Raw genomic sequence first — 24,320 nt, 5'->3', positions numbered from 1 at the left:
ACTATAACCCACTCCCTCTAACATGTAAACTCACTGAGCTGGCCCTCAATCCCTCTGTTACTGTGTCACTATACTCCCCTCCATCTAACATGTAAGCTCACTCACTGAGCAGGGCCCGCAATCCCTCTGTTACTGTGTCACTCCCTCTAACATGTAAGCTCACTCACTGAGCTCCCTCTGTTACTGTGTCACTATACCCCACTCTCTCTAGCATGTAAGCTGACTGAGCAGGCCCTCAATCCCTCTGTTACTGTGTCACTATACCCCACTCCCTCTAACATGTAAACTCACTGACAAGGGCCCTCAATCCCTCTGTTACTGTGTCACTATACCCCACTCCCTCTAACATGTAAACTCACTGAGCAGGACCCTCAATCCCTCTGTTACTGTGTCACTATACCCCACTCCCTCTAGCATGTAAACTCACTGAGCAGGGCCCTCAATCCCTCTGTTACTGTGTCACTATACCCCACTCCCTCTAACATGTAAACTCACTGAGCAGGGCCCTCAATCCCTCTGTTACTGTGTCACTATACCCCACTCCCTCTAACATGTAACCTCACTGTGCAGGCCCTCAATCCCTCTGTTACTGTGTCACTATACCCCACTCCCTCTAACATGTAAACTCACTGAGCAGGGCCTCAATCCCTCTGTTACTGTGTCATTATACCCCACTCCCTCTAACATGTAAACTCACTGAGCAGGGCCTTCAATCCCTCTGTTACTGTGTCACTATACCCCACTCCCTCTAACATGTAAACTCACTGAGCAGGGCCCTCAATCCCTCTGTTACTGTGTCACTATACCCCGCTCCCTCTAACATGTAAACTCACTGAGCAGGACCTCAATCCCTCTGTTACTGTGTCACTATACCCCACTCCATCTAACATGTAACCTCACTGAGCAGGGCCCTCAGTCCCTCTGTTACTGTCACTATACCCCACTCCCTCTAACATGTAACCTCACTGAGCAGGGCCCTCAATCCCTCTGTTACTGTGTCACTATACCCCACTCCCTCTAACATGTAAACTCACTGAGCAGGCCCTCAGTCCCTCTGTTACTGTCACTATACCCCACTCCCTCTAACATGTAAACTCACTGAGCAGGGCCCTCAATCCCTCTGTTACTGTGTCACTATACCCCACTCCCTCTAACATGTAAACTCACTGAGCAGGGCCTCAATCCCTCTGTTCCTGTGTCACTATACCCCACTCCCTCTAACATGTAAACTCACTGAGCAGGGCCTCAATCCCTCTGTTACTGTGTCATTATACCCCACTCCCTCTAACATGTAAACTCACTGAGCAGGGCCCTCAATCCCTCTGTTTCTGTGTCACTATACCCCACTCCCTCTAACATGTAACCTCACTGAGCAGGGCCCTCAATCCCTCTGTTACTGTGTCACTATACCCCACTCCCTCTAACATGTAAACTCACTGAGCAGGCCCTCAGTCCCTCTGTTACTGTCACTATACCCCACTCCCTCTAACATGTAAACTCACTGAGCAGGGCCCTCAATCCCTCTGTTACTGTGTCACTATACCCCACTCCCTCTAACATGTAAACTCACTGAGCAGGGCCTCAATCCCTCTGTTCCTGTGTCACTATACCCCACTCCCTCTAACATGTAAACTCACTGAGCAGGCCCTCAGTCCCTCTGTTACTGTCACTATACCCCACTCCCTCTAACATGTAAACTCACTGAGCAGGGCCCTCAATCCCTCTGTTACTGTGTCACTATACCCCACTCCCTCTAACATGTAAACTCACTGAGCAGGGCCTCAATCCCTCTGTTCCTGTGTCACTATACCCCACTCCCTCTAACATGTAAACTCACTGAGCAGGGCCTCAATCCCTCTGTTACTGTGTCATTATACCCCACTCCCTCTAACATGTAAACTCACTGAGCAGGGCCCTCAATCCCTCTGTTTCTGTGTCACTATACCCCACTCCCTCTAACATGTAACCTCACTGAGCAGGGCCCTCAATCCCTCTGTTACTGTGTCCCTATACCCCCACTCCCTCTAACATGTAAACTCACTGAGCAGGACCCTCAATCCCTCTGTTACTGTGTCACTATACCCCACTCCCTCTAGCATGTAAGTTCACTGAGCAGGGCCTCAATCCCTCTGTTACTGTGTCACTATGCCCCACTCCCTCTAACATGTAAGCTCTCTGAGCAGGGCCCTCAATCCCTCTGTTACTGTGTCACTATACCCCACTCCCTCTAACATGTAAACTCACTGAGCAGGACCCTCAATCCCTCTGTTACTGTGTCACTATACCCCACTCCCTCTAGCATGTAAGTTCACTGAGCAGGGCCTCAATCCCTCTGTTACTGTGTCACTATGCCCCACTCCCTCTAACATGTAAGCTCTCTGAGCAGGGCCCTCAATCCCTCTGTTACTGTGTCACTATACCCCACTCCCTCTAACATGTAAACTCACTGAGCAGGACCCTCAATCCCTCTGTTACTGTGCCACTATACCGCACTCCCTCTAGCATGTAAACTCACTGAGCAGGGCCCTCAATCCCTCTGTTACTGTCACTATAACCCACTCCCTCTAACATGTAAGCTCACTGAGCAGGGCCCTCAATCCCCCTGTTACTGTGTCACTATACTCCCCTCCCTCTAACATGTAAACTCACTGAGCAGGCCCTCAATCTCTCTGTTACTGTGTCACTACACCCCACTCCCTCTAACATGTAAACTCACTGAGCAGGCCCTCAATCCCTCTGTTACTGTGTCACTATACCCCACTCCCTCTAACATGTAAACTCACTGAGCAGGGCCCTCAATCCCTCTGTTACTGTGTCACTATACCCCACTCCCTCTAACATGTAAACTCACTGAGCAGGGCCCTCAATCCCTCTGTTACTGTGTCACTATACCCACTCCCTCTAACATGTAAACTCACTGAGCAGGCCCTCAATCCCTCTGTTACTGTGTCACTATACCCCACTCCCTCTAACATGTAAACTCACTGAGCAGGGCCCTCAATCCCTCTGTTACTGTGTCACTATACCCCACTCCCTCTAACATGTAAACTCACTGAGCAGGACCCTCAATCCCTCTGTTACTGTGTCACTATACCCCACTCCCTCTAACATGTAAACTCACTGAGCAGGGCCCTCAATCCCTCTGTTACTGTGTCACTATACCCCACTCCCTCTAACATGTAAACTCACTGAGCAGGCCCTCAATCCCTCTGTTACTGTGTCACTATACCCCACTCCCTCTAACATGTAAACTCACTGAGCAGGGCCTTCAATCCCTCTGTTACTGTGTCACTATACCCCACTCCCTCTAACATGTAAACTCACTGAGCAGGCCCTCAATCCCTCTGTTACTGTGTCACTGTACCCCACTCCCTCTAACATGTAAACTCACTGAGCGGGGCCCTCAATCCCTCTGTTACTGTGTCACTATACCCTACTCCCTCTAACATGTAATCTCACTGAGCAGGCCCTCAATCCCTCTGTTACTGTGTCACTATACCCCACTCCCTCTGACATGTAAACCCACTGAGCAGGGCCCTCAATCCCTCTGTTACTGTGTCACTATACCCCACTCCCTCTAACATGTAACCTCACTGAGCAGGACCTCAATCCCTCTGTTACTGTGTCACTATACCCCACTCCCTCTAACATGTAAACTCACTGAGCAGGGCCCTCAATCCCTCTGTTACTGTGTCACTATACCCCACTCCCTCTAACATGTAAACTCACTGAGCAGGGCCTCAACCCCTCTATTACTGTGTCACTATACGCCACTCCTTCTAGTGTGTTAACTCACTGAGCAGGCCCTCAATCCCTCTGTTACGGTGTCACTATACCCCACTCCCTCTAGCATGTAAACTCACTGAGCAGGGCCCTCAATCCCTCTGTTACTGTGTCACTATAACCCACTCCCTCTAACATGTAAACTCACTGAGCTGGCCCTCAATCCCTCTGTTACTGTGTCACTATACTCCCCTCCATCTAACATGTAAGCTCACTCACTGAGCAGGGCCCGCAATCCCTCTGTTACTGTGTCACTCCCTCTAACATGTAAGCTCACTCACTGAGCTCCCTCTGTTACTGTGTCACTATACCCCACTCTCTCTAGCATGTAAGCTGACTGAGCAGGCCCTCAATCCCTCTGTTACTGTGTCACTATACCCCACTCCCTCTAACATGTAAACTCACTGACAAGGGCCCTCAATCCCTCTGTTACTGTGTCACTATACCCCACTCCCTCTAACATGTAAACTCACTGAGCAGGACCCTCAATCCCTCTGTTACTGTGTCACTATACCCCACTCCCTCTAGCATGTAAACTCACTGAGCAGGGCCCTCAATCCCTCTGTTACTGTGTCACTATACCCCACTCCCTCTAACATGTAAACTCACTGAGCAGGGCCCTCAATCCCTCTGTTACTGTGTCACTATACCCCACTCCCTCTAACATGTAACCTCACTGTGCAGGCCCTCAATCCCTCTGTTACTGTGTCACTATACCCCACTCCCTCTAACATGTAAACTCACTGAGCAGGGCCTCAATCCCTCTGTTACTGTGTCATTATACCCCACTCCCTCTAACATGTAAACTCACTGAGCAGGGCCTTCAATCCCTCTGTTACTGTGTCACTATACCCCACTCCCTCTAACATGTAAACTCACTGAGCAGGGCCCTCAATCCCTCTGTTACTGTGTCACTATACCCCGCTCCCTCTAACATGTAAACTCACTGAGCAGGACCTCAATCCCTCTGTTACTGTGTCACTATACCCCACTCCATCTAACATGTAACCTCACTGAGCAGGGCCCTCAGTCCCTCTGTTACTGTCACTATACCCCACTCCCTCTAACATGTAACCTCACTGAGCAGGGCCCTCAATCCCTCTGTTACTGTGTCACTATACCCCACTCCCTCTAACATGTAAACTCACTGAGCAGGCCCTCAGTCCCTCTGTTACTGTCACTATACCCCACTCCCTCTAACATGTAAACTCACTGAGCAGGGCCCTCAATCCCTCTGTTACTGTGTCACTATACCCCACTCCCTCTAACATGTAAACTCACTGAGCAGGGCCTCAATCCCTCTGTTCCTGTGTCACTATACCCCACTCCCTCTAACATGTAAACTCACTGAGCAGGGCCTCAATCCCTCTGTTACTGTGTCATTATACCCCACTCCCTCTAACATGTAAACTCACTGAGCAGGGCCCTCAATCCCTCTGTTTCTGTGTCACTATACCCCACTCCCTCTAACATGTAACCTCACTGAGCAGGGCCCTCAATCCCTCTGTTACTGTGTCCCTATACCCCCACTCCCTCTAACATGTAAACTCACTGAGCAGGACCCTCAATCCCTCTGTTACTGTGTCACTATACCCCACTCCCTCTAGCATGTAAGTTCACTGAGCAGGGCCTCAATCCCTCTGTTACTGTGTCACTATGCCCCACTCCCTCTAACATGTAAGCTCTCTGAGCAGGGCCCTCAATCCCTCTGTTACTGTGTCACTATACCCCACTCCCTCTAACATGTAAACTCACTGAGCAGGACCCTCAATCCCTCTGTTACTGTGTCACTATACCCCACTCCCTCTAGCATGTAAGTTCACTGAGCAGGGCCTCAATCCCTCTGTTACTGTGTCACTATGCCCCACTCCCTCTAACATGTAAGCTCTCTGAGCAGGGCCCTCAATCCCTCTGTTACTGTGTCACTATACCCCACTCCCTCTAACATGTAAACTCACTGAGCAGGACCCTCAATCCCTCTGTTACTGTGCCACTATACCGCACTCCCTCTAGCATGTAAACTCACTGAGCAGGGCCCTCAATCCCTCTGTTACTGTCACTATAACCCACTCCCTCTAACATGTAAACTCACTGAGCAGGGTCCTCAATTCCTCTGTTACTGTGTCACTATACCCCACTCCCTCTAGCATGTAAGCTCACTGAGCAGGGCCCTCAATCCCCCTGTTACTGTGTCACTATACTCCCCTCCCTCTAACATGTAAACTCACTGAGCAGGCCCTCAATCTCTCTGTTACTGTGTCACTACACCCCACTCCCTCTAACATGTAAACTCACTGAGCAGGCCCTCAATCCCTCTGTTACTGTGTCACTATACCCCACTCCCTCTAACATGTAAACTCACTGAGCAGGGCCCTCAATCCCTCTGTTACTGTGTCACTATACCCCACTCCCTCTAACATGTAAACTCACTGAGCAGGGCCCTCAATCCCTCTGTTACTGTGTCACTATACCCACTCCCTCTAACATGTAAACTCACTGAGCAGGCCCTCAATCCCTCTGTTACTGTGTCACTATACCCCACTCCCTCTAACATGTAAACTCACTGAGCAGGGCCCTCAATCCCTCTGTTACTGTGTCACTATACCCCACTCCCTCTAACATGTAAACTCACTGAGCAGGACCCTCAATCCCTCTGTTACTGTGTCACTATACCCCACTCCCTCTAACATGTAAACTCACTGAGCAGGGCCCTCAATCCCTCTGTTACTGTGTCACTATACCCCACTCCCTCTAACATGTAAGCTTACTGAGCAGGGCCTCAATCCCTCTGTTACTGTGTCACTATACCCCACTCCCTCTAACATGTAAACTCACTGAGCAGGGCCCTCAATCCCTCTGTTACTGTGTCACTATACCCACTCCCTCTAACATGTAAACTCACTGAGCAGGCCCTCAATCCCTCTGTTACTGTGTCACTATACCCCACTCCCTCTAACATGTAAACTCACTGAGCAGGGCCCTCAATCCCTCTGTTACTGTGTCACTATACCCACTCCCTCTAACATGTAAACTCACTGAGCAGGCCCTCAATCCCTCTGTTACTGTGTCACTATACCCCACTCCCTCTAACATGTAAGCTTACTGAGCAGGGCCCTCAATCCCTCTGTTACTGTGTCATTATACCCCACTCCCTCTAACATGTAAACTCACTGAGCAGGGCCCTCAATCCCTCTGTTACTGTGTCACTATACCCACTCCCTCTAACATGTAAACTCACTGAGCAGGCCCTCAATCCCTCTGTTACTGTGTCACTATACCCCACTCCCTCTAACATGTAAACTCACTGAGCAGGGCCCTCAATCCCTCTGTTACTGTGTCACTATACCCACTCCCTCTGACATGTAAACCCACTGAGCAGGGCCCTCAATCCCTCTGTTACTGTGTCACTATACCCCACTCCCTCTAACATGTAACCTCACTGAGCAGGACCTCAATCCCTCTGTTACTGTGTCACTATACCCCACTCCCTCTAACATGTAAACTCACTGAGCAGGGCCCTCAATCCCTCTGTTACTGTGTCACTATACCCCACTCCCTCTAACATGTAAACTCACTGAGCAGGGCCTCAACCCCTCTATTACTGTGTCACTATACGCCACTCCTTCTAGTGTGTTAACTCACTGAGCAGGCCCTCAATCCCTCTGTTACGGTGTCACTATACCCCACTCCCTCTAGCATGTAAACTCACTGAGCAGGGCCCTCAATCCCTCTGTTACTGTGTCACTATAACCCACTCCCTCTAACATGTAAACTCACTGAGCTGGCCCTCAATCCCTCTGTTACTGTGTCACTATACTCCCCTCCATCTAACATGTAAGCTCACTCACTGAGCAGGGCCCGCAATCCCTCTGTTACTGTGTCACTCCCTCTAACATGTAAGCTCACTCACTGAGCTCCCTCTGTTACTGTGTCACTATACCCCACTCTCTCTAGCATGTAAGCTGACTGAGCAGGCCCTCAATCCCTCTGTTACTGTGTCACTATACCCCACTCCCTCTAACATGTAAACTCACTGACAAGGGCCCTCAATCCCTCTGTTACTGTGTCACTATACCCCACTCCCTCTAACATGTAAACTCACTGAGCAGGACCCTCAATCCCTCTGTTACTGTGTCACTATACCCCACTCCCTCTAGCATGTAAACTCACTGAGCAGGGCCCTCAATCCCTCTGTTACTGTGTCACTATACCCCACTCCCTCTAACATGTAAACTCACTGAGCAGGGCCCTCAATCCCTCTGTTACTGTGTCACTATACCCCACTCCCTCTAACATGTAACCTCACTGTGCAGGCCCTCAATCCCTCTGTTACTGTGTCACTATACCCCACTCCCTCTAACATGTAAACTCACTGAGCAGGGCCTCAATCCCTCTGTTACTGTGTCATTATACCCCACTCCCTCTAACATGTAAACTCACTGAGCAGGGCCTTCAATCCCTCTGTTACTGTGTCACTATACCCCACTCCCTCTAACATGTAAACTCACTGAGCAGGGCCCTCAATCCCTCTGTTACTGTGTCACTATACCCCGCTCCCTCTAACATGTAAACTCACTGAGCAGGACCTCAATCCCTCTGTTACTGTGTCACTATACCCCACTCCATCTAACATGTAACCTCACTGAGCAGGGCCCTCAGTCCCTCTGTTACTGTCACTATACCCCACTCCCTCTAACATGTAACCTCACTGAGCAGGGCCCTCAATCCCTCTGTTACTGTGTCACTATACCCCACTCCCTCTAACATGTAAACTCACTGAGCAGGCCCTCAGTCCCTCTGTTACTGTCACTATACCCCACTCCCTCTAACATGTAAACTCACTGAGCAGGGCCCTCAATCCCTCTGTTACTGTGTCACTATACCCCACTCCCTCTAACATGTAAACTCACTGAGCAGGGCCTCAATCCCTCTGTTCCTGTGTCACTATACCCCACTCCCTCTAACATGTAAACTCACTGAGCAGGGCCTCAATCCCTCTGTTACTGTGTCATTATACCCCACTCCCTCTAACATGTAAACTCACTGAGCAGGGCCCTCAATCCCTCTGTTTCTGTGTCACTATACCCCACTCCCTCTAACATGTAACCTCACTGAGCAGGGCCCTCAATCCCTCTGTTACTGTGTCCCTATACCCCCACTCCCTCTAACATGTAAACTCACTGAGCAGGACCCTCAATCCCTCTGTTACTGTGTCACTATACCCCACTCCCTCTAGCATGTAAGTTCACTGAGCAGGGCCTCAATCCCTCTGTTACTGTGTCACTATGCCCCACTCCCTCTAACATGTAAGCTCTCTGAGCAGGGCCCTCAATCCCTCTGTTACTGTGTCACTATACCCCACTCCCTCTAACATGTAAACTCACTGAGCAGGACCCTCAATCCCTCTGTTACTGTGTCACTATACCCCACTCCCTCTAGCATGTAAGTTCACTGAGCAGGGCCTCAATCCCTCTGTTACTGTGTCACTATGCCCCACTCCCTCTAACATGTAAGCTCTCTGAGCAGGGCCCTCAATCCCTCTGTTACTGTGTCACTATACCCCACTCCCTCTAACATGTAAACTCACTGAGCAGGACCCTCAATCCCTCTGTTACTGTGCCACTATACCGCACTCCCTCTAGCATGTAAACTCACTGAGCAGGGCCCTCAATCCCTCTGTTACTGTCACTATAACCCACTCCCTCTAACATGTAAACTCACTGAGCAGGGTCCTCAATTCCTCTGTTACTGTGTCACTATACCCCACTCCCTCTAGCATGTAAGCTCACTGAGCAGGGCCCTCAATCCCCCTGTTACTGTGTCACTATACTCCCCTCCCTCTAACATGTAAACTCACTGAGCAGGCCCTCAATCTCTCTGTTACTGTGTCACTACACCCCACTCCCTCTAACATGTAAACTCACTGAGCAGGCCCTCAATCCCTCTGTTACTGTGTCACTATACCCCACTCCCTCTAACATGTAAACTCACTGAGCAGGGCCCTCAATCCCTCTGTTACTGTGTCACTATACCCCACTCCCTCTAACATGTAAACTCACTGAGCAGGGCCCTCAATCCCTCTGTTACTGTGTCACTATACCCACTCCCTCTAACATGTAAACTCACTGAGCAGGCCCTCAATCCCTCTGTTACTGTGTCACTATACCCCACTCCCTCTAACATGTAAACTCACTGAGCAGGGCCCTCAATCCCTCTGTTACTGTGTCACTATACCCCACTCCCTCTAACATGTAAACTCACTGAGCAGGACCCTCAATCCCTCTGTTACTGTGTCACTATACCCCACTCCCTCTAACATGTAAACTCACTGAGCAGGGCCCTCAATCCCTCTGTTACTGTGTCACTATACCCCACTCCCTCTAACATGTAAGCTTACTGAGCAGGGCCTCAATCCCTCTGTTACTGTGTCACTATACCCCACTCCCTCTAACATGTAAACTCACTGAGCAGGGCCCTCAATCCCTCTGTTACTGTGTCACTATACCCACTCCCTCTAACATGTAAACTCACTGAGCAGGCCCTCAATCCCTCTGTTACTGTGTCACTATACCCCACTCCCTCTAACATGTAAACTCACTGAGCAGGGCCCTCAATCCCTCTGTTACTGTGTCACTATACCCACTCCCTCTAACATGTAAACTCACTGAGCAGGCCCTCAATCCCTCTGTTACTGTGTCACTATACCCCACTCCCTCTAACATGTAAGCTTACTGAGCAGGGCCCTCAATCCCTCTGTTACTGTGTCATTATACCCCACTCCCTCTAACATGTAAACTCACTGAGCAGGGCCCTCAATCCCTCTGTTACTGTGTCACTATACCCACTCCCTCTAACATGTAAACTCACTGAGCAGGCCCTCAATCCCTCTGTTACTGTGTCACTATACCCCACTCCCTCTAACATGTAAACTCACTGAGCAGGGCCCTCAATCCCTCTGTTACTGTGTCACTATACCCACTCCCTCTAACATGTAAACTCACTGAGCAGGCCCTCAATCCCTCTGTTACTGTGTCACTATACCCCACTCCCTCTAACATGTAAACTCACTGAGCAGGGCCCTCAATCCCTCTGTTACTGTGTCACTATACCCCACTCCCTCTAACATGTAAACTCACTGAGCAGGACCCTCAATCCCTCTGTTACTGTGTCACTATACCCCACTCCCTCTAACATGTAAACTCACTGAGCAGGGCCCTCAATCCCTCTGTTACTGTGTCACTATACCCCACTCCCTCTAACATGTAAGCTTACTGAGCAGGGCCTCAATCCCTCTGTTACTGTGTCACTATACCCCACTCCCTCTAACATGTAAACTCACTGAGCAGGGCCCTCAATCCCTCTGTTACTGTGTCACTATACCCACTCCCTCTAACATGTAAACTCACTGAGCAGGCCCTCAATCCCTCTGTTACTGTGTCACTATACCCCACTCCCTCTAACATGTAAACTCACTGAGCAGGGCCCTCAATCCCTCTGTTACTGTGTCACTATACCCCACTCCATCTAACATGTAACCTCACTGAGCAGGACCCTCAATCCCTCTGTTACTGTGTCACTATACCCCACTCCCTCTAGCATGTAAACTCACTGAGCAGGGCCCTCAATCCCTCTGTTACTGTGTCACTATACCCCACTCCCTCTAACATGTAAACTCACTGAGCAGGGCCCTCAATCCCTCTGTTACTGTGTCACTATACCCCACTCCCTCTAACATGTAACCTCACTGTGCAGGCCCTCAATCCCTCTGTTACTGTGTCACTATACCCCACTCCCTCTAACATGTAAACTCACTGAGCAGGGCCTCAATCCCTCTGTTACTGTGTCATTATACCCCACTCCCTCTAACATGTAAACTCACTGAGCAGGGCCTTCAATCCCTCTGTTACTGTGTCACTATACCCCACTCCCTCTAACATGTAAACTCACTGAGCAGGGCCCTCAATCCCTCTGTTACTGTGTCACTATACCCCGCTCCCTCTAACATGTAAACTCACTGAGCAGGACCTCAATCCCTCTGTTACTGTGTCACTATACCCCACTCCATCTAACATGTAACCTCACTGAGCAGGGCCCTCAGTCCCTCTGTTACTGTCACTATACCCCACTCCCTCTAACATGTAACCTCACTGAGCAGGGCCCTCAATCCCTCTGTTACTGTGTCACTATACCCCACTCCCTCTAACATGTAAACTCACTGAGCAGGCCCTCAGTCCCTCTGTTACTGTCACTATACCCCACTCCCTCTAACATGTAAACTCACTGAGCAGGGCCCTCAATCCCTCTGTTACTGTGTCACTATACCCCACTCCCTCTAACATGTAAACTCACTGAGCAGGGCCTCAATCCCTCTGTTCCTGTGTCACTATACCCCACTCCCTCTAACATGTAAACTCACTGAGCAGGGCCTCAATCCCTCTGTTACTGTGTCATTATACCCCACTCCCTCTAACATGTAAACTCACTGAGCAGGGCCCTCAATCCCTCTGTTTCTGTGTCACTATACCCCACTCCCTCTAACATGTAACCTCACTGAGCAGGGCCCTCAATCCCTCTGTTACTGTGTCCCTATACCCCCACTCCCTCTAACATGTAAACTCACTGAGCAGGACCCTCAATCCCTCTGTTACTGTGTCACTATACCCCACTCCCTCTAGCATGTAAGTTCACTGAGCAGGGCCTCAATCCCTCTGTTACTGTGTCACTATGCCCCACTCCCTCTAACATGTAAGCTCTCTGAGCAGGGCCCTCAATCCCTCTGTTACTGTGTCACTATACCCCACTCCCTCTAACATGTAAACTCACTGAGCAGGACCCTCAATCCCTCTGTTACTGTGTCACTATACCCCACTCCCTCTAGCATGTAAGTTCACTGAGCAGGGCCTCAATCCCTCTGTTACTGTGTCACTATGCCCCACTCCCTCTAACATGTAAGCTCTCTGAGCAGGGCCCTCAATCCCTCTGTTACTGTGTCACTATACCCCACTCCCTCTAACATGTAAACTCACTGAGCAGGACCCTCAATCCCTCTGTTACTGTGCCACTATACCGCACTCCCTCTAGCATGTAAACTCACTGAGCAGGGCCCTCAATCCCTCTGTTACTGTCACTATAACCCACTCCCTCTAACATGTAAACTCACTGAGCAGGGTCCTCAATTCCTCTGTTACTGTGTCACTATACCCCACTCCCTCTAGCATGTAAGCTCACTGAGCAGGGCCCTCAATCCCCCTGTTACTGTGTCACTATACTCCCCTCCCTCTAACATGTAAACTCACTGAGCAGGCCCTCAATCTCTCTGTTACTGTGTCACTACACCCCACTCCCTCTAACATGTAAACTCACTGAGCAGGCCCTCAATCCCTCTGTTACTGTGTCACTATACCCCACTCCCTCTAACATGTAAACTCACTGAGCAGGGCCCTCAATCCCTCTGTTACTGTGTCACTATACCCCACTCCCTCTAACATGTAAACTCACTGAGCAGGGCCCTCAATCCCTCTGTTACTGTGTCACTATACCCACTCCCTCTAACATGTAAACTCACTGAGCAGGCCCTCAATCCCTCTGTTACTGTGTCACTATACCCCACTCCCTCTAACATGTAAACTCACTGAGCAGGGCCCTCAATCCCTCTGTTACTGTGTCACTATACCCCACTCCCTCTAACATGTAAACTCACTGAGCAGGACCCTCAATCCCTCTGTTACTGTGTCACTATACCCCACTCCCTCTAACATGTAAACTCACTGAGCAGGGCCCTCAATCCCTCTGTTACTGTGTCACTATACCCCACTCCCTCTAACATGTAAGCTTACTGAGCAGGGCCTCAATCCCTCTGTTACTGTGTCACTATACCCCACTCCCTCTAACATGTAAACTCACTGAGCAGGGCCCTCAATCCCTCTGTTACTGTGTCACTATACCCACTCCCTCTAACATGTAAACTCACTGAGCAGGCCCTCAATCCCTCTGTTACTGTGTCACTATACCCCACTCCCTCTAACATGTAAACTCACTGAGCAGGGCCCTCAATCCCTCTGTTACTGTGTCACTATACCCACTCCCTCTAACATGTAAACTCACTGAGCAGGCCCTCAATCCCTCTGTTACTGTGTCACTATACCCCACTCCCTCTAACATGTAAGCTTACTGAGCAGGGCCCTCAATCCCTCTGTTACTGTGTCATTATACCCCACTCCCTCTAACATGTAAACTCACTGAGCAGGGCCCTCAATCCCTCTGTTACTGTGTCACTATACCCACTCCCTCTAACATGTAAACTCACTGAGCAGGCCCTCAATCCCTCTGTTACTGTGTCACTATACCCCACTCCCTCTAACATGTAAACTCACTGAGCAGGGCCCTCAATCCCTCTGTTACTGTGTCACTATACCCACTCCCTCTAACATGTAAACTCACTGAGCAGGCCCTCAATCCCTCTGTTACTGTGTCACTATACCCCACTCCCTCTAACATGTAAACTCACTGAGCAGGGCCCTCAATCCCTCTGTTACTGTGTCACTATACCCCACTCCCTCTAACATGTAAACTCACTGAGCAGGACCCTCAATCCCTCTGTTACTGTGTCACTATACCCCACTCCCTCTAACATGTAAACTCACTGAGCAGGGCCCTCAATCCCTCTGTTACTGTGTCACTATACCCCACTCCCTCTAACATGTAAGCTTACTGAGCAGGGCCTCAATCCCTCTGTTACTGTGTCACTATACCCCACTCCCTCTAACATGTAAACTCACTGAGCAGGGCCCTCAATCCCTCTGTTACTGTGTCACTATACCCACTCCCTCTAACATGTAAACTCACTGAGCAGGCCCTCAATCCCTCTGTTACTGTGTCACTATACCCCACTCCCTCTAACATGTAAACTCACTGAGCAGGGCCCTCAATCCCTCTGTTACTGTGTCACTATACCCACTCCCTCTAACATGTAAACTCACTGAGCAGGCCCTCAATCCCTCTGTTACTGTGTCACTATACCCCACTCCCTCTAACATGTAAGCTTACTGAGCAGGGCCCTCAATCCCTCTGTTACTGTGTCATTATACCCCACTCCCTCTAACATGTAAACTCACTGAGCAGGGCCCTCAATCCCTCTGTTACTGTGTCACTATACCCACTCCCTCTAACATGTAAACTCACTGAGCAGGCCCTCAATCCCTCTGTTACTGTGTCACTATACCCCACTCCCTCTAACATGTAAACTCACTGAGCAGGGCCCTCAATCCCTCTGTTACTGTGTCACTATACCCCGCTCCCTCTAACATGTAAACTCACTGAGCAGGCCCTCAATCCCTCTGTTACTGTGTCACTATACCCCACTCCCTCTAGCATGTAAACTCACTGAGCAGGGCCTCAATCCCTCTGTTACTGTCACTATACCCCACTCCCTCTAACATGTAAACTCACTGAGCAGGGCCCTCAATCCCTCTGTTACTGTGTCACTATACCCCACTCCCTCTAACATGTAAACTCACTGAGCAGGGCCCTCAATCCCTCTGTTACTGTGTCACTATACCCCACTCCCTCTAGCATGTAAACTCACTGAGCAGGGCCCTCAATCCCTCTGTTACTGTGTCACTATGCCCCACTCCCTCTAACATGTAAACTCACTGAGCAGGCCCTCAATCCCTCTGTTACTGTGTGTCCAACTTGTCTGGTTTCAAATACTTGTCTGTTAGTCCACCCATTGTACAGCGCTACGGAACATGTTGGCGCTTTATAAATAATAATTGTCACTGATTTGTTTTTCAGGCCCACAGCAATGAAACTATAGGAAGCATTCGATGGAAAATTGCCAAGCACCTGAACTGTCCTTTAGAAAATATCCAGATTTTTGCAAATGAATATTTGGTGAGTAAGTTATCTCTGGGTTATACATTATATCCAATAATAACTAATGTTACTGGGCTATATGTAGTCTGGGGACGGTTATATCCAATAATAGCTAGTGTTACTGGGTTATACGTAGTCTGGGGACGGTTATATCCAATAATAGCTAGTGTTACTGGGTTATACGTAGTCTGGGGATGGTTATATCCAATAATAGCTAGTGTTACTGGCTTATACGTAGTCTGGGGGACGGTTATATCCAATAATAGCTAGTGTTACTGGGTTATACGTAGTCTGGGGACGGTTATATCCAATAATAGCTAGTGTTACTGGGCTATATGTAGTCTGGGGACGGTTATATCCAATAATAGCTAGTGTTACTGGGTTATACGTAGTCTGGGGGACGGTTATATCCAATAATAGCTAGTGTTACTGGGTTATACGAAGAACTGGGGACGGTTATATCCAATAATAGCTAGTGTTACTGGGCTATATGTAGTCTGGGGACGGTTATATCCAATAATAGCTAGTGTTACTGGGTTATACGTAGTCTGGGGACGGTTATATCCAATAATAGCTAGTGTTACTGGGCTATATGTAGTCTGGGGACGGTTATATCCAATAATAGCTAGTGTTACTGGGTTATACGTAGTCTGGGGACGGTTATATCCAATAATAGCTAGTGTTACTGGGCTATATGTAGTCTGGGGACGGTTATATCCAATAATAGCTAGTGTTACTGGGTTATACGTCGTCTGGGGACGGTTATATCCAATAATAGCTAGTGTTACTGGGCTATATGTAGTCTGGGGACGGTTATATCCAATAATAGCTAGTGTTACTGGCTTATACGTAGTCTGGGGACGGTTATATCCAATAATAGCTAGTGTTACTGGCTTATACGTAGTCTGGGGACGGTTATATCCAATAATAGCTAGTGTTACTGGCTTATACGTAGTCTGGGGACGGTTATATCCAATAATAGCTAGTGTTACTGGGTTATACGTCGTCTGGGGACGGTTATATCCAATAATAGCTAGTGTTACTGGGTTATACGTAGTCTGGGGGCGGTTATATCCAATAATAGCTAGTGTTACTGGGTTATCCGTAGTCTGGGGACGGTTATATCCAATAATAGCTAGTGTTACTGGGTTATACGTAGTCTGGGGATGGTTATATCCAATAATAGCTAGTGTTACTGGGTTATACGTAGTCTGGGGACGGTTATATCCAATAATAGCTAGTGTTACTGGGCTATATGTAGTCTGGGGACGGTTATATCCAATAATAGCTAGTGTTACTGGGTTATACGTAGTCTGGGGACGGTTATATCCAATAATAGCTAGTGTAACTGGGTTATACGTAGTCTGGGGACGGTTATATCCAATAATAGCTAGTGTTACTGGGTTATACGTAGTCTGGGGACGGTTATATCCAATAATAGCTAGTGTTACTGGGTTATACGTAGTCTGGGGGACGGTTATATCCAATAATAGCTAGTGTTACTGGGTTATACGTAGTCTGGGGACGGTTATATCCAATAATAGCTAGTGTTACTGGGTTATACGTCGTCTGGGGACGGTTATATCCAATAATAGCTAGTGTTACTGGGTTATACGAAGTCTGAGGACGGTTATATCCAATAATAGCTAGTGTTACTGGGTTATACGTAGTCTGGGGGACGGTTATATCCAATAATAGCTAGTGTTACTGGGTTATACGTAGTCTGGGGACGGTTATATCCAATAATAGCTAGTGTTACTGGGTTATACGTCGTCTGGGGACGGTTATATCCAATAATAGCTAGTGTTACTGGGTTATACGTAGTCTGGGGACGGTTATATCCAATAATAGCTAGTGTTACTGGGTTATACGTCGTCTGGGGACGGTTATATCCAATAATAGCTAGTGTTACTGGGTTATACGTAGTCTGGGGGCGGTTATATCCAATAATAGCTAGTGTTACTGGGTTATACGTAGTCTGGGGATGGTTATATCCAATAATAGCTAGTGTTACTGGGTTATACGTCGTCTGGGGACGGTTATATCCAATAATAGCTAGTGTTACTGGGCTATATGTAGTCTGGGGACGGTTATATCCAATAATAGCTAGTGTTACTGGGTTATACGTAGTCTGGGGACGGTTATATCCAATAATAGCTAGTGTTACTGGGTTATACGTCGTCTGGGGACGGTTATATCCAATAATAGCTAGTGTTACTGGGTTATACGTAGTCTGGGGGACGGTTATATCCAATAATAGCTAGTGTTACTGGGTTATCCGTAGTCTGGGGACGGTTATATCCAATAATAGCTAGTGTTACTGGGTTATACGTCGTCTGGGGACGGTTATATCCAATAATAGCTAGTGTTACTGGGTTATACGTCGTCTGGGGACGGTTATATCCAATAATAGCTAGTGTTACTGGGTTATACGTAGTCTGGGGATGGTTATATCCAATAATAGCTAGTGTTACTGGGTTATACGTAGTCTGGGGACGGTTATATCCAATAATAGCTAGTGTTACTGGCTTATACGTAGTCTGGGGGCGGTTATATCCAATAATAGCTAGTGTTACTGGGTTATACGTAGTCTGGGGATGGTTATATCCAATAATAGCTAGTGTTACTGTGTTATACGTAGTCTGGGGGCGGTTATATCCAATAATAGCTAGTGTTACTGGGTTATACGTAGTCTGGGGACGGTTATATCCAATAATAGCTAGTGTTACTGGCTTATACATAGTCTGGGGACAGTTATATCCAATAATAGCTAGTGTTACTGGGTTATACGTAGTCTGGGGATGGTTATATCCAATAATAGCTAGTGTTACTGGCTTATACGTAGTCTGGGGGAGGTTATATCCAATAATAGCTAGTGTTACTGGGTTATACGTCGTCTGGGGATGGTTATATCCAATAATAGCTAGTGTTACTGGGTTATACGTCGTCTGGGGACGGTTATATCCAATAATAGCTAGTGTTACTGGGTTATACGTAGTCTGGGGACGGTTATATCCAATAAATAGCTAGTTTTACTGGCTTATACGTAGTCTGGGGGCGGTTATATCCAATAATAGCTAGTGTTACTGGGTTATACGTCGTCTGGGGACGGTTATATCCAATAATAGCTAGTGTTACTGGGTTATACGTAGTCTGGGGGCGGTTATATCCAATAATAGCTAGTGTTACTGGGTTATACGTCGTCTGGGGACGGTTATATCCAATAATAGCTAGTGTTACTGGGTTATACGTAGTCTGGGGATGGTTATATCCAATAATAGCTAGTGTTACTGGGTTATACGTAGTCTGGGGACGGTTATATCCAATAATAGCTAGTGTTACTGGCTTATACATAGTCTGGGGACGGTTATATCCAATAATAGCTAGTGTTACTGGCTTATACGTAGTCTGGGGGCGGTTATATCCAATAATAGCTAGTGTTACTGGGTTATACGTAGTCTGGGGATGGTTATATCCAATAATAGCTAGTGTTACTGTGTTATACGTAGTCTGGGGGCGGTTATATCCAATAATAGCTAGTGTTACTGGGTTATACGTAGTCTGGGGACGGTTATATCCAATAATAGCTAGTGTTACTGGCTTATACATAGTCTGGGGACGGTTATATCCAATAATAGCTAGTGTTACTGGGTTATACGTAGTCTGGGGATGGTTATATCCAATAATAGCTAGTGTTACTGGCTTATACGTAGTCTGGGGGAGGTTATATCCAATAATAGCTAGTGTTACTGGGTTATACGTCGTCTGGGGATGGTTATATCCAATAATAGCTAGTGTTACTGGGTTATACGTCGTCTGGGGACGGTTATATCCAATAATAGCTAGTGTTACTGGGTTATACGTAGTCTGGGGACGGTTATATCCAATAAATAGCTAGTTTTACTGGCTTATACGTAGTCTGGGGGCGGTTATATCCAATAATAGCTAGTGTTACTGGGTTATACGTCGTCTGGGGACGGTTATATCCAATAATAGCTAGTGTTACTGGGTTATACGTAGTCTGGGGGCGGTTATATCCAATAATAGCTAGTGTTACTGTGTTATACGTACTCTGGGGACGGTTATATCCAATAATAGCTAGTGTTACTGGGTTATACGTAGTCTGGGGACGGTTATATCCAATAATAGCTAGTGTTACTGGGTTATACATAGTCTGGGGGCAGTTATATCCAATAGCAGCTAGTGTTACTGTGTTATACGTAGTCTGGGGACGGTTATATCCAATAATAGCTAGTGTTTCTGGGTTATACGTAGTCTGGGGGTGGTTATATCCAATAATAGCTAGTGTTACTGCGTTATACGTAGTCAGAGGACGGTTATATCCAATAATAGCTAGTGTTACTGGGTTATACGTAGTCTGGGGACGGTTATATCCAATAATAGCTAGTGTTACTGGGTTATACGTAGTCTGGGGGCGGTTATATCCAATAATAGCTGGTGTTACTGGGTTATACGTAGTCTGGGGACGGTTATATCCAATAATAGCTAGTGTTACTGGGTTATCCGTAGTCTGGGGACGGTTATATCCAATAATAGCTAGTGTTACTGGGTTATACATAGTCTGGGGGCGGTTATATCCAATAATAGCTAGTGTTACTGGGTTATACATAGTCTGGGGATGGTTATATCCAATAATAGCTAGTGTTACTTGGTTATACGTAGTCTTGGGGCAGTTATATCCAATAATAGCTAGTGTTACTGGGTTATACGTAGTCTGGGGATGGTTATCTCCAATAATAGCTAGTGTTACTGGGTTATACATAGTCTGGGGACGGTTATATCCAATAATAGCTAGTGTTACTGGGTTATACGTCGTCTGGGGGCGGTTATATCCAATAATAGCTAGTTTTACTGGGTTATACGTAGTCTGGGGGCGGTTATATCCAATAAATAGCTAGTGTTACTGTGTTATACGAAGTCTGGGGACTGTTTTATCCAATAATTGCTAGTGTTACTGGGTTATACGTAGTCTGGGGACGGTTATATCCAATAATAGCTAGTGTTACTGGGTTATACGTAGTCTGGGGGCGGTTATATCCAATAATAGCTAGTGTTACTGGGTTATACGTCGTCTGGGGACGGTTATATCCAATAATAGCTAGTGTTACTGGGTTATACGTAGTCTGGGGGCGGTTATATCCAATAATAGCTAGTGTTACTGGGTTATACGTCGTCTGGGGACGGTTATATCCAATAATAGCTAGTGTTACTGGGTTATACGTAGTCTGGGGGCGGTTATATCCAATAATAGCTAGTGTTACTGGGTTATACGTCGTCTGGGGATGGTTATATCCAATAATAGCTAGTGTTACTGGGTTATACGTAGTCTGGGGACGGTTATATCCAATAATAGCTAGTGTTACTGGGTTATACGTAGTCTGGGGGCGGTTATATCCAATAATAGCTAGTGTTACTGGGTTATACGTAGTCTGGGGACGTTTATATCCAATAATAGCTAGTGTTACTGGGTTATACGTAGTTTGGGGACGGTTATATCCAATAATAGCTAGTGTTACTGGGTTATACGAAGTCTGGGGACGGTTATATCCAATAATAGCTAGTGTTACTGGGTTATACGAAGAACTGGGGACGGTTATATCCAATAATAGCTAGTGTTACTGGGTTATACGTAGTCTGTGGACGTTTATATCCAATAATAGCTAGTGTTACTGGGTTATACGTCGTCTGGGGATGGTTATATCCAATAATAGCTAGTGTTACTGGGTTATACGTAGTCTGGGGGCGGTTATATCCAATAATAGCTAGTGTTACTGTGTTATACGTAGTCTGGGGACGGTTATATCCAATAATAGCTAGTGTTACTGGGTTATACGTAGTCTGGGGACGGTTATATCCAATAATAGCTAGTGTTACTGGGTTATACGTAGTCTGGGGACGGTTATATCCAATAATAGCTAGTGTTACTGGGTTATACGTAGTTTGGGGACGGTTATATCCAATAATAGCTAGTGTTACTGGGTTATACGTAGTCTGGGGACGGTTATATCCAATAATAGCTAGTGTTACTGGGTTATACGTAGTCTGGGGACGGTTATATCCAATAATAGCTAGTGTTACTGGGTTATACGTAGTCTGGGGGCGGTTATATCCAATAATAGCTAGTGTTACTGGGTTATACGAAGAACTGGGGACGGTTATATCCAATAATAGCTAGTGTTACTGGGTTATACGTAGTCTGTGGACGTTTATATCCAATAATAGCTAGTGTTACTGGGTTATACGTCGTCTGGGGATGGTTATATCCAATAATAGCTAGTGTTACTGGGTTATACGTAGTCTGGGGGCGGTTATATCCAATAATAGCTAGTGTTACTGTGTTATACGTAGTCTGGGGACGGTTATATCCAATAATAGCTAGTGTTACTGGTTTATTCGTAGTCTGGGGACGGTTATATCCAATAATAGCTAGTGTTACTGGGTTATACGTCGTCTGGGGACGGTTATATCCAATAATAGCTAGTGTTACTGGGTTATACGTAGTCTGGGGGCGGTTATATCCAATAATAGCTAGTGTTACTGGGTTATACGTCGTCTGGGGACGGTTATATCCAATAATAGCTAGTGTTACTGGGTTATACGTAGTCTGGGGACGGTTATATCCAATAATAGCTAGTGTTACTGGTTTATTCGTAGTCTGGGGACGGTTATATCCAATAATAGCTAGTGTTACTGGGTTATACGTAGTCTGGGGACGGTTATATCCAATAATAGCTAGTGTTACTGGGTTATACGAAGTCTGTGGACGTAGATGTTGTCTAATTATGTCCAAAAAAAGGCTAGTATTTCTGGTTACATAGTTTGGACTTTGCCAGTCTTGTTTCAGTTTTGTTACAGCCAGACAAGTAGGGAGAAGAAAAAGTAAAAGAAAACCCAAACTGTGCGTAGGTAAATGTAAAACGTTGTAGCTTTATTACCTAATTTTAACATTCATGGCTGGGACCATACCACAGGGGGATGCCACGATGACTGTCACAGCCACACATTTTAGAACGAAGACATAAAGGTAAAGTATTTACAATGTTCAGAAGAAAAACCAGATAAAGATCTGCGCTAGTATTTTATCTGTTTTGTATTTAAGGTTTTGGGAATTCCTGTATTATTCACTATTGATTATAACAAAACCCTCTTTTCTGGTTTCAATGTTTCCATGCTCACTTTGGGCTTTTCCTTTCGTTGTCCCTGCTTGCCGGGCTGCTTTCATTTTGAATGGGGTATCGGTTTCAGATGCCGTTATTTGTCAGGCTTTTCATTCCATACATTCAGCACATATTACTTTTAAATATACAAACCTAAAAAGGTGAACAGCAGAGGAAAAGGTAAAATTCCAAAATAGTGCCAAAGGAACACTCACACCATCTGCACCATTTGCCAATGCGCTGCACTGTTATTTTCTTATATTTATTTTTTAAAGATGCATGTTAGGGATTGACAGTGATTTTTTTAGAGCCGATACTGATAATCTTTGAACTTTCAGTCCGATAGCTGATAACTTGCCAATATTCTGTACATTTACCTTTTTTTTTTTTTTATTAACTATTTCTACACAAATCTACTGTTAACTGAACATGTTCATTTTTTTTTTTTTTTTGCAAAATAAATAAAATAAAGGTAAATGCACAAAATATACATGTCAGTGTGATTTTTATTTTATGTTTTCAAGAATATGTGTGTGTGTAGTGGGAGTATTTGAGTATTGGATGCAGTGTGTGTTTGTGTAGTGTGTTTGTGTAGTGTGTTTGTGTAGTGTGTTTGTGTAGTGTGTTTGTGTAGTGTGTTTGTGTAGTGTGTTTGTGTAGTGTGTTTGTGTAGTGTGTTTGTGTAGTGTGTTTGTGTAGTGTGTTTGTGTAGTGTGTTTGTGTAGTGTGTTTGTGTAGTGTGTTTGTGTAGTGTGTTTGTGTAGTGTGTTTGTGTAGTGTGTTTGTGTAGTGTGTTTGTGTAGTGTGTTTGTGTAGTGTGTTTGTGTAGTGTGTTTGTGTAGTGTGTTTGTGCAGTGTGTATATAATGAATGCAGAGTGTAGGTGTTTGCATTCATTATATACACACACTGCACAAACACACACACTGCATAGTGGTTGTGTAGTGTGTGTATAGTGAATTCAGTGTGTGTGTGTGTGTTTGTGTAGTGCGTAAATGTAATGAATGCAGTGTGTAGTGTGTATATAATGAAAGCAGAGTGTGTGTGTTTGTGTAGTGTGTGTGTTTGCATTCGTTATGTACACACTATACAAACACACTCTGCAGAATGTGTGTGTGTGTGCGCGCGCGCGCAATGTGTGTATGTAATGAATGCAGAGTGTGTGTGTTTTTGTAGGTATGTTAAGTGTGAAAAATTGGGGGGGGTTTAGTCCCCCCTCCCTGCTTCTTACTTGGCCAGGGAGGGGGGACATGGCATTCCCTGGTGGTCAGGTGGCATGGACTGTGCAAAGGGGGCCCAGCAAGCTCTTACCTTACCTTCCCTTCAGCTCCCCTGTCTAAGTCTTGCGGCTTGTGTGCTGCGTGGAGCGTTGCCATGGAAACCCGTGACAAGGCTCTGACGGCTGCGGGACTTGCGAGAGTTAGACAGGCTAGCTGTGGCCACCCAGGACTCTGATGGTGGTCCTGGTCTGCATTATCGGTATCAG

General features: G+C 46.6%; 1 protein-coding gene across 3 annotated transcripts in view; it reads left to right on the top strand.

The window, feature by feature from the left end:
• USP24 (ubiquitin specific peptidase 24) overlaps positions 1 to 24,320 on the top strand; it is a 219,868-nt gene that overhangs the window by 97,484 nt on the left and 98,064 nt on the right. For all 3 annotated transcript variants that reach the window (XM_063427641.1, XM_063427640.1, XM_063427642.1), the window contains one exon: positions 15,577 to 15,675. In XM_063427641.1, coding sequence (XP_063283711.1) covers positions 15,577 to 15,675 — 99 coding nt within the window. The remainder of the gene's footprint in view (positions 1 to 15,576; positions 15,676 to 24,320) is intronic.

This window comes from Pelobates fuscus, chromosome 7 (genome assembly GCF_036172605.1).
Source record: "Pelobates fuscus isolate aPelFus1 chromosome 7, aPelFus1.pri, whole genome shotgun sequence".
Taxonomy (NCBI): domain Eukaryota; kingdom Metazoa; phylum Chordata; class Amphibia; order Anura; family Pelobatidae; genus Pelobates; species Pelobates fuscus.
This window is presented reverse-complemented; position numbering and strand designations above follow the sequence as displayed.